The sequence below is a fragment of the Rattus norvegicus genome, chromosome 4 (assembly GCF_021556685.1).
Source record: "Rattus norvegicus strain SHRSP/BbbUtx chromosome 4, alternate assembly SHRSP_T2T, whole genome shotgun sequence".
Classification (NCBI taxonomy): domain Eukaryota; kingdom Metazoa; phylum Chordata; class Mammalia; order Rodentia; family Muridae; genus Rattus; species Rattus norvegicus.
Window position 1 is genome coordinate 52,584,864 of NC_141537.1, and position 12,255 is coordinate 52,597,118.

Genomic DNA, 12,255 nt, shown 5'->3' on the forward strand with positions numbered 1-12,255 from the left:
TCCCCCTCATCCCTTCCTTCTTTTTTATTCTGCAGGCTTCTCAGTTTTCAAGTAGTCGCTCCTGTTGCAACCTTGCTCTAGGATTCAGAAGTGCTCCTCTACACTTAGGAAAATGTTAAGACACCTCAGTTTCCTGACATTCCCTTGATCTTAACTGCATTGACCACAGTCCTGGGGTCTCCAGCTTTACAGTCTAGCACAGAGTGATTGTCCCTTTTCCTCTTTCTGTGACTACCACCCTTTCAAGGGTAGCCCCAGAGTGCCTCCAGGCTCCTTTCACAGCCTCAGCTTCAGGGGCTGCTATGGCAGCAGCCCCTTCAAAAGCTGGGACTTCTTTCCACTTCCCGACTCCTTTGCAAAGCTGGAAGCTGACGTCCTACCCAGTTCATCCCAGGGGTGGTTGGAGGTTCAGAGCTGAGTAGCAGCCAAATGGAATCTGTGCCAGCCTCGGGCAGAACGAACGACTTGTGAAACTGGTGGTACCTGTTGGTCCAGACTGGCTCCCCACCATGTTTTTGGAATCCATCACTCTATCAAGAAATAGTTAATAACAGGCAGAACTTCTTAACATGACTCCAATCCTTAGAATAACCTTCCTTATCTCATTGTTCAAGGTTGCAGAATTTAGATGTGAGAAAAAGGTGTTGTCCACCCTATTCAGACTCAGACTGGTTTTTCTGACTGTAAAGTTGGGCTTGTTTGCAGGGGTTTAAGCTGATACCTGGTGCACTTTTTCACTGCCCTTTAGATTAGTAAGTGGTAGGCATAGTGATGCACACCTTTAATCTGAGAACTTACAAGGTAGAGGCAGGCTGATCTCTGAGTTCAGGCTAGTCTGGTCTACAGAGTCAGTTCCAGAAGTCAGAGCTACATAGTGAGACCCTGGGGTGGGGGATAGGAATAGTTGAAACCTTCTTCCCTCTGCCTTATAAAGGATAGAATCCAGGGCTTCACACACACTAAGATATTGCTTTGCCACTAATTGATTTTATATATATTCATATATATGCATATATATATGTGTGCGTATGTATGTATATGTATATGTATGTATGTGTATAATCACATTTGGGTTTTTTGTTGTTGTTGTTTGTTTTTGTTTTTTTGTTTTGTTTTGTTTTTTGGTAAGTAGCCAGGGCTAGCCCTCAGCTGCTACTCCTCCAGGGTCAGCTTCCTAGGTAGCTGTGGCTCTAGGCATGCACCTTTCTTCACCGACTCTTAGTGTGCCTGCACGTTCTCCCTGAAAAAAAAATCATCAAATAGTTTATGGAGGTAAAGTCCGTGGTTGAGGCTGTTCTGATTGTGAACCCCACTTGCAAGCCAGCCTATATAGATAGATGGTCTCTGTTCCCTTCAATATCTGGATTCCTTTAAGGCAGACCCACATCCCATCTCCAGCTAGCAGTGGGGTAGCCAGCCCAGGGGTAACCTCATCCTGAATTGGGGCTTGGGGCGGAGAACCGAGGTGTGTGTGTGTGTGTGTGTGTGTGTGTGTGTGTGTGTGTGTGTGTGTGTGTGTGTGTGACTGTTCCCGGTCCGTGTGTGAGCTAGAAGCTTCAGTGAGCTAAGGCACGGAGCCAGAGACCTACTGGGCTGCGGTGACTGAGCTAGAGCACTTTTTTTTTGTTTGTTTGTTTGTTTGTTTTTCAGGATCACAGATCTGTCAATTCCCTTCAGAGATCCAGACTGGCAAATTTCCATTTTCTGTGTTGAGAATAAGAAATAAAGGTGACTCGGATCTTCCTCTGATCGCCTTCTCCATGAGACGCTTCTCCCAGATTCTGTGAGGAAGGCTGGAGCTGTGATTTCCCAGCGCACTCTGCACTCTGCCTCAGTCACGCAGTCACCGTGGCAGCCTGGGCTCCCTGCAGCTCTGCGAGCCCCTTTTGCGAGGCAAAGGACGAGAGGAAATCTCTTAGGAGAGAGGTTTCCTAAGCTCTTTGCTCCTCTAGACACCTGGAAGAAACGGTAGACCCGGTCATAGAGGGCGAAGGAGGACGGGCCCCAGGCCAGGCTGTGACCTGGTGGGGAGAAGAGTAGGGGCCCCCAAACCTTTTTGCACGGGCATTTAGAGAACTAGCAGGAAATCTCTTCTCCTGAGCCAGGGACAATGAGCTCAGGCTAAAGGGAATTCAAGTGGAAAAATTAGCGAATGCACGGGACTACCTACAGCCAGCGCACAGAGGGTTCCTCTGTGCTGTGTAGCACTGTTTCTTGTTGGAAAGGACATCGACACGCTCTTTCTTCAATAAATGTTTGAACGAACGTTCTCCGCAGATGGGTTTATAACCCTTCTCCGATGGGCCTTATAACTCTCTGCTCTTGCCTACGTTCACAATGTGTGTAATCCCACTTCAAAAATGTTCAGGACTTGATAGGTTTTTCAAATCCTTGCTTCTGTTTTTCCCTCCTAAAAGTACTTTGAAAGAATAATACCATCTAAAACTGGGTTTGCTTTCATAGTTTCTTGGGTGTCCAAACCAAGGATTCTGCACGTCAGTGAACCATGAAGTTATACAGGGTAAAGAGAAGTTCTGGTCAAAAGTGCACAGAAGCACTTTTCTCTCCTTTTCGGTTACTTTGTTAAAGATTTTAGCATAGTTTTGTGACTCAAAGGTCAGTGTGAGTAGACAAAATTTGAGTAAGGTCATGACTTGGTTTGCTGTTGTCCTACCTGTGGGCATATTGGGTAGGAAGGAGGGAACGGAGGATTAGATAACAGCAGAAAGTGCCACCTTTTGCAGAGAGACCCAGGCTGCTATAGGTAAGTGCCCTACACAATCATCAACTGCTTTCCTCCTTGTTTGTGAGTCCTGCCAACAAGACCTTCCCTTCCAACACTGTTTTAAAGAGTTCCCAAAGAGTTAAGGGGACAGCAGACTTCAGTTAGGACATAGAACAACCGGAGTCAATTACACTGATACACTATTAAGAAAAATGTATATTCACTGTAGAAAAGGGGGTGTTCAGAATAGGTCAGTAGTTCAGTATGCCATCAGAACTCATAAGACCAAGTAAGTGCCTTAGGGATTTAAGGCAGAGGGTGCTGATGATGGAGAAAAGAAGGAAGGTGTCTGTGGGCAAACTGCTTTCCAAACCAGTGAGTCCATATTCTCTCATCAAGGACAAGGGAGGAAACTGTCTTCTTTTGTTTATCTTGCTATCTTACATTTAGGACCGAAATATCACGCCCAATGATTGCTATGTAGTAATTGTGGATAAATCAGATTTTGTGTACTACTTTGAGTGCCCTAATCACTGCTTGCATGACACATGAGTGGAGGAAGGAGTTTGGAAGTTCAAGGCATTTCGGGTATTACATCACATCACTCTTGATAATAGTACACTCATTTTTTTTTTTTTAACACTGAGGAAATTACTTGTCAGTATGGGCAGATGTGGTGTGCCTATAGTAACAGCTACTTGAGAGGCTGAGAGAGAAGGATCATGGGAACCTAAGGGTTCCAGACCGCTTTGGGCAACATATCAAAATCCCACATCAAACAAACTTTTACTTGTGAATAAGTGCAGTAGAATAGTATGCCAGTAAGTACATATTAATATATTATCTATCAGTATAGTAATATTAGTAAATTAGTAAATATAAATAAAAATGTCTATCTTAGGAAAAATGCAACATAAAGAAAGACTCAGGGAAATTACAAATCATAACACTATATCCTTCCAATCTCCCAAGAAAACATTGGGAGAATTACTCGTAGTAGTGCCAACTAATAATTAACATTAGGATGTTACTAATATTACCAGCTATTGATAGTTACTACCATTAATATATAGTACTTGAGTAGGTCCTTAACAGTTTTTTTTTGTTGTGAATGTATGTTCTTGTGATAATTCTTTTATCAGATTGTGGGCCTGATAGCACAGAGCGAGCTGTTCATAACTTTTGCTTATTTGGTTGAAAACAAAGCATCACGGAGTAAAACCAAAACACAGAGCCAGGTAGCTGGGATGTTTGAGATACTGCAAACATCTTTTACTGCATTTAATCTACTTAATGAACATAGAAGTTGCTCTGACTGAATGGATTTTTATTGCCAGCAAGCTGTCACACTTGTTGTCGGAAGCACACCTGGCGATGTCGTACGCATGGAAAAAAAATGTTCAGAAACAGGATGTAAGTCTGTGAATAATCTAGCCTACATTTGGGTGTGATACTCTCTGAAGTCCAGGATTACACCTGCAGACAAATTCAGAGTTATGAAAACCAAGTTTTCTCCACATCACAACACTGGCAAATTACAGAACAAACTTTGTACATAAATGGTAACTGGGAGGCACACCACTTTGACGGAAGTACAGTAGGGTTGGCGCTGTGACCAGAAATGGCTTCTCTTCACAATGCTGTGTCATGGGAGGTGCTTCTCTCATAGGACCACATAGGACGTTATGTTGATATGACTATTGAAAAGCAAAGTCAGATATACTAACAACAACAAACAAAAGAAAACAGAATTAAAAAACAAAACAACAAAAGTAGCTCATCGTCCAGTCACGAGCACAGCCAAGTTCTAGGTGAAGCTATACATATGAAATATGGTTTTCTTTCCAAAAATACATGGCATTTCTCTCTTTATCTCCAAGTTCGCTTTCTAAAGAAATTAGAGCATTTTTATTTGGTCAAGACAGTAAATACAGCTACAAAGACAAGGTGCACAAAACGCTGCCGAGGCCTTCCTTCCTCTTGAGGAACTGTGCGTCCTCAGCCTTCTTCTTCCTCATCACTATCCTTCATGGTAATGCCCTGAAGTCCTCCTCCTTCTGAGACAGAGGCTGTGGCCTCCTCCACGGTTAAACGTCTGTGCAGAGTATCATAGGTCTTACTGTTCAGCGTTCCCTCCAACACACCCTGCAATCGGAAATCCCTGTAGGTTTTCTAGAAGAAAAAGAGAGTGTTTGCTTCGATTAGTGAGACATGTGCGCATACATATGGGCCTGTGTGTGCAGATGGTATGTTTGGGTTCTTAAAGGGCATTTTAGAAATATGGGAGCAATGCATGAATAGATTCTAACTGTGGCTGCTCACACGGATCATCTTGACAGTGTATTTCTGGGGAGAAAACAGAATGAGGGACTTGGGATGGTGCTACTCAAACTCCCATCCCATGTTGTGACTACCAGATGACGAATTAACTCCCCTGCTCCAAACATTACTAGCTGCACTGAATTTAGTACTGAAGAGTCCGAATCAAAGGTAACAGGATGTTTATGTGCATTTTCAATAGGAAGAACTTCTTAGGTTTTTCAATAGGGAAGTTTTTCCTTTAATATTGAAAAAATATACTTAATTTTATATAATATATTAGTGTTGGGGGCAGGCATTGGAGGAGAAAATCACGAGTAAAAGAAGTTCACATTTTATGCACTTATGAATTACAAAATGTATTTACTCATGGTATGCTACTGGAAAGTTATGTCTATATTATGCCTGTAAGAGTTTTATCTTTTTCCTTTGCAATGCTTCTAGAACGGTAAGTGCCACAATTCTGGGGAAGGTTTTTTTTTCCATAATTAGGAAAAGTAAAATGAACATATCTTTTGGTAAAATAATAAGGCATCATATAACACGTTAGAGCTGTGCTTTATGGATTACCTATGAATAGAATTCAGTGTTTAGTATCTCAATGTAGTTCAATGTTACTGTTTCTTTCTATAGTGGTTCTTCTTTAAAATTATAATTACATTTATTTGTTTCGTGTGTGTGTGTGTGTGTGTGTGTGTGTGTGTGTGTGTGTGTGTGTGTAGTTTGTCTGTGTGCATGTGTGACTATCAGAGGACAACTAGTTTGAGTTGGTTCTTTCCTTCAACCGTATGGATCTTTCGGGATCAACTCAAGGCTGTCAGACTTTAGAGCAAGCACCTTTTATACACTGAGCCATCACATTGGCCAATTTATAGCAATTCTTCAAGTTTTTTTCTCCCTGTAGGATTTAAAATGTCTAACCTATAAAGCTTCTCTTATGCTTAAAGTATGATTGTTTTCATGACTCAATAAGACTGCTTAATAGTATAGTACTTTGGCAGTGGGAGAAGAATGTCTACTTATTCGTATGGAGAAACCAAGAACTCATGGAGATTCTTCATTCCATGGGGGAACTTTGAAAGGCATTTTAAATAGGCGCCTTTCACAATTCTGCTGGTTGCAGAATTTAGAATCAGAAGCAGACAGACTGCAGTGGATTTCCCAAAGTGTCAGTTGATGCCAATATACCATTTTGTTAAGTGATTGCTAACCGGTAGGTTTTGTTTGCTTTGTTTTTTTTTTTTAAATAAGTAATAGGTGAAAAAAAAGAGTCAAATCAGGAGGAATATTGTATCACACTGTGCAACATCGTAACCCCAGTAGATGGAAACACAGTGAGGAGAAGCTTGGTTCTGTTCAATACAACAGACATCGTCAAAACAATTCTATCAGAATGTATAGACAATCCCACAAACTCCAACATTGGCACTAAAGACACCTATCACATGGGTCAGGAAGTGCATACTCGTCCCCCCATTCAGCACATGTGCTTTCTGGGAAAAGCAGGAGCACTGACAGTAATGGAAGCTCCTGGAAGCTCTGGACCTGTTTCAGTTTACCCTCCTGCCCTCTTTCCTTGAATTGTGCCCATAGTGTCTCTAGAAGTGACATGTAGATGTCAGGGTGGAGGACAACGTACTCTTTCTCATTTGATCACTTGACAGGAATAAACTTCATGTTAAAAACCAACGCCATTGTCTACAAATGAGCTGAAGCCTGATAATCATTGCATGGCATCTAGGGTCAGAGTCTCCACAGCAAATCTGATCTAAATTCAGAGAGTACTTCTCTTAGATGATCCAATCTATTTCCACTACCATTTCAGTAGTTTATCCTAAATCACATACAGTCTACCATCCTCATATTCCCTAACTGGAATAAACTTACTATGATGCACTCCTTAGTTGCCTTCTGATTCATAAGTTATTTACAAGTACCATGAAGGCGACAACGCTTTGCGGTACCAAAAGTCATCGTTAACATTGACAACCAGGGAAGGAACTCTGAAATGTGACTTTTGCCTAGAAAATGTGATAATGAATATACATGGCATTATGGCCACAAACATTTAATGTTACACCCTATAGTTGTCATTTTAATTAGGTTAAAATTGTATTAAGCACACGACACACAAACCCCTCACTTACAGATGAAGAACGGTACGCTGTATCGTGCCACAATTACTAAGTTTCTAAGTTTGCCCTTTGGGTTTGGTTGGAATGATTTCCTTCAGTCTTAAACCATGACAGACTTAAACCATGGATTCGAAGTCCCAAAGGCTTTCACATTTAAATATACTTAAGACTGTTTCCTTATTCTGTGAGCAAATAACAATCATGAGGTGGGGTGCAGGGCAGATCCTTACAAACTCCAAATCATAAAATGTTGCCAACACCTGGGACGTTCTCAGGCGCCCACATTGGCGAGGTTGGCTTTTCATTAAGACAAGGACCTGCCACAGGGTGCTGCTTGCTTCTTTTCTCCTGGCAAAACAAGCGGCTCATTTATATTTCCTGCTTTAATATGTTTTATGGCCACCGGGGAGAATATAAATCATCAACCATTTCGATTATTTGGGTATCTTACTTTTCTCCTTCTTGAAGAAGTCGTTCTGATGTTAAATCTTCATACATAATTTCACAGACTTTGATTTTTTTTTAATGCCAGACTTACTGATCTTACTGGTATTTTCCTTCCTTCCTTCCTTCCTTCCTTCCTTCCTTCCTTCCTTCCTTCCTTTTCTTTCTTAAAACAACTGAACGGATTTCTGTGTACTGTTAATGAAGATTGTTGACTTTCACACAGATAACTCTCAGGTCTTTCTGAGCTTGGAATAATGGCCATGCTTATGCGTAGTTAGAGAGGAATTAGATAGAGTCTAGTCAGGTTGAGTGGATCCTGGATCGAATGCAGGGATCTGCTGTAACAGGCAGGCCAAATCCAAATGATCTAGGTAGAAGGAAGGGGCACCTAGCACTCTTCACAATTCTACATGCATGATGTTTAGACCTTGTTAGAAAGAAACTCAGTGGACTTAGCCCTTCTCTCCTCCTCTTGCTCCCTTCCTCTCTTCCCCCTCTCTCCTCATTCCCCTCCCCAGTCTCTCCACATGCTCACCACCAGCCTCTACTCTTCTGCTCCCGCTCTCTATCTCTCTGTGTCTGTCTGTCTGTCTCTGCCTTTGTCTCAACTTCCCTCCCCATGCCCTGAATAAACTCTATTCTGGACTTAAAAGAAAAAAAAACTCAGTGGAAAACGGTTACTAAAAACAAAATCACAATTATGAGTAAAAATGATTTTTATGAACAAAACCAAAATCAGTTTTAAGGATCTGATGATTCATTGCATGAAGCTGGTTTAAGTTTGTTTATGGTAAAAGTTGGAAATGATTAGACTGTTCAATCAATACTTCCCCTTGATATTCACCACGAACACAATAATTTTACTAATACTTGATTAGACGTATTAGCCAGAAGAGCTCATGGAGAGCTGTGGCTGTTGACACAGGCCTGTCATTTCTGGTATTTGGGAAGCTGAGACAGGATGATTCCTGGGTGTTCAAGATCTGTCTGGGTGACAGAGAGGGTCTGAGGTCACCCTAGGAAAACTCAGCAACAGCACGTTTCAGGGTAAGAAATGCAGAAGATGAATTGGGGACATAGCTCAGTGATGGAGTGCCTAGCACACTGTTTTTGGCCCAGAGAAAAAAGTAAAAATGAAACAAGTCAAATGTTACGAAACTTAATTGCACACTTATTGGTTTTCGTTATTCATGGCCATGAGAGGAGATTATCTTAAAAGAAGGGGACACTGGACTAGAGCAATACGAAAAAGCTGCTGCAATATTTACAAACTTATTAACTCTTCTTAACATATTCACTCATGAGAAGATGTGGTCTCTTAGCACAGTCTATGCATAGAATGTCGTTACCTGTCCTTATGTTTACACTTGATTGTAGACTATTTTTGGAAGCCACATCTCAGTAAGTTGAAAGCATTTCAAACTTTTAAAGAACAAATGATTGGCAAGTGAAAAAAAAAAGAGAGAAAATTTTAATTCCCCAAACAAAGAGATTAGCTATCTTTCAAATGAGGGTTGGCAGAATAAATGGCTTCTGACATATTGAACACGATAGACAGAAGCTTAGAATATGGCCGCTGGAGAAGACAGCCAGTGGCCCCATTCAAATAACAGTATAGGCTGTTATGCGCATGCACATGTGATGTAAAGGCCGCATCCTGATCGTTCTTTATGCAAAACAAACTGAAAGCCGTCCAAGTTACACAGAAACAAAGGAGGCTTGATGGTGGAGTAGGGCACATTGGAACGTGTGTCCCTGTGTGGTTTCAGTCCTTTGTAAAATAAATGATTCCTCCTATGAGGGATTGAGGACATTTCTGCTTTTATATGAAATGTGTGGGTGTGTGGCAATCACTCCTTGTTATTGGTCACTGATCGCCATTGCTATCATTTTAGCATCATTCAGTTCCTACTTCGAGGCAAATCGCCCTAATCTGATTTTGGAACAGAATTCATCTGTGGCTCTGACTTGTAGTAACTTGAGTGTCTGTAGCACCAAACAATTGGTTTGTGAATTAGACTCTAGGAACCAAGAAAACGTTTTTTTTCCGCAGTAAATTTTAAAATGTGAATGGAAATTTCTTTTAAAAAATGATGTAATTCAGTGGCGCTCTGAACATTTCAGCACCGTATGAGACTCTTCTGGAGGCCTGTTAATCTGTAGATCGCTGGGTCTTATCATTACCTCCTGATTCCACCGGTTTAGGTGTTGCCCAAGGACCCTGTGGTTCTGACAAATCCGAAGGGGGTACTGATAGTTTTAGGTTAGAATGGCACACTGGCACTCTGAGAAACACTGTGTGTGTGGTCATGCATGCCTGACATACTACATACATATGTAGTATGTGTACACATACACACATACATGCATATATATATATATATATCATTAATAAATAGCACCAAATGGAAGGTCTACTGCATGAAAAGCTTGATTCTTGGTTTATTTTCAGCTATATCAAAAAAATTTGATTTTTGAAAGCAGAGTACATTTTTGCCCCCCACAAAGTTTTTGTTGGGTAGATACATTATTTTAAAGCTCCCAGCTGTTAAAGATAAAAATAGGCCAGTACCTTTTTATCTTGAAGAACAAAACTCCAAGAGTTCTGTTGAACGCTTGTAAGATCTGTGTTAACAGTTCTGGATGCTCCCTAACAGTCGACGCCGTTTACAGGTTTGAAGAGGCACAGCGTCTAATTTCCTAACGGGGCATGCGCAAATTGTGCATTTCCCTTATTTTATGGTCAAGTCCAATTCAAAAGCCCTCATGATTAATACATCGTCCTCACAAACGCAAAGAATGTACTTTCTTCTGACAATGAGTGTAAAAATCACCGTGGACCTACCGCATTCAAGTACACGCCTGGGGGATTTGTGTCACTGTCTTTCCCTATGAGTACTTACGTCCACCAATGTTTGTTTTCTTTTGGTGGGACAGTGTCTTACCGCTACTCTACGGTTTGCCAGGCAGCTCACATTTCAACACCTCATTTACCTTCACAATCTTGATGAGCGTCTTCAGTTGGTAAATATGGAGCTGGAGGTCTAGTCTGTCAGCCAGCCATACACAGATGACTTTCATGGAATTGCTGTACCATTGCTGGAAAGAAGGAAGGGGGGGGGCAGGAGGAAAAAAAAAAAGAAAGAAAACAATGTCTGCAGTATTCGTTTAACAGATTCAGTAATGAGAGGGTAATGAAGCACTCTGAAATGACCACAGATCAGCACTTGAAGTCAATAATGCTATAATTTCCTGTTAACGGAATTGTATGTTTTGCTGGCAAATCTGCTGAACTGACCTAGGCCGTTCTTTACACGAATTAGCATTACAGTGTTTAGCTGTAACGCATTCATGGGAAATCATGGTTTTGCACTTTGCAGCCTAGTGGCCTGCTTTGTAATTTGTAAGTAACAATAGGTACTAACTACACATAATGGGACTGAATGGATGGCCAGGCTGCAGGGAATAATACAAAACAAAACAAAACAAAAAACCAAACCAAACCAAACCAAACCAACAATAACGAAAGCCTACCAGGTAAATCATTTTCAAAGGGAAATTTCCTATTGGTCTCCATGCTATGAAGAATTCAAACAGTTAGGAGTGTTAGAACCCAAGTCCTGATGCTATGCCTAGATATAATGTTTTGAAGGATGGCAAAAAGTATCCACTGCTTACTAAATGGTGATCCATGATGCCTTTGTAGGAATCTTATGGAACAAGTGCCAAGATGCTTTACATGACTTAAATCAAGATTTACTGAGATCACAGGAAGGAGCCTTGTCAAAATGGAGTTCTTGTATGCAGCAAGAATCACAAAGCACACATTGTTACCCAGGGTCAGGAAAGGAAAAGATCTACATTGCTTTGCAAGTAGTCTTGGGGGCTTCATCTTTTTCCCATTTATTACAACTCTATTGAGGTGAAAGAAACTGAAATTCTTTGGCAGCAATTCCCTGCTCTGTACAATGTAATGCGCACTGAGCAGGAAAAAAAAAATTAAAAGGTATTTTGCTCTCCTATGTTCAAATAGGGCACCTGATATTAATTGTGACATTTTAAGAGATTCGGTGATTATGTGATTCAGTGATTTTAAGATCCAGGCCATTGGTAATGGTGTAATAATGTTGCCACTCATAGGGCAACAGAAATATCAACAATGATTTGGCATTTACAAAGTGAGAGAAGTGTTTTGAAAGAGTTTGTGTGTGTGTGTGTGTGTGTGTATGTGTGTGTGCTTGTATACATAAATATGACAACATACCACATATGTACCTGTTTTTAGGTATTCAGACACAGATTTTTTTTAAAAAAATCTTATTTTTCTCCATATAATGACACAGTAAAATTTAATTTCTAAGAAATCATAAGTGCTACAAGTCTACAATTCATCCAGGCTTGGACTTACTGACGATTTAATGGTGACTTGATGTAACGGAGTCAGAAATGGTGGTTTAAGTATGAAATGAATTAGTCACACACTTTATTTCTATTAATTCTTTACTCTATTGAAGATGCAGGCTTAAAATGTGACAAGCAAATTAAAATGATCTGATTTACTAAATAGAAGCAAACAGGTTACTGAAAATGTCGCGTTTTACATTTCGGAGTAGACTGAGATTTAAACAG

General features: G+C 40.7%; 1 protein-coding gene across 13 annotated transcripts in view; it reads right to left on the reverse strand.

The window, feature by feature from the left end:
* Positions 1–3,975: 3,975 nt before the first annotated feature.
* Positions 3,976–12,255, reverse strand: part of Cadps2 (calcium dependent secretion activator 2) — a 535,166-nt gene continuing 526,886 nt past the window's right edge. For all 13 annotated transcript variants that reach the window (XR_015685524.1, XR_015685523.1, XR_015685522.1 and 10 more), the window contains 2 exon segments: positions 10,621–10,725; positions 3,976–4,897 (listed from right to left, as the gene is read on the reverse strand). Coding sequence is in view for 10 of the 13 variants with exons in the window: in XM_087657185.1 (XP_087513311.1) it covers positions 4,724–4,897; positions 10,621–10,725 (279 nt within the window). In the remaining 3 variants the exon portion in view is untranslated.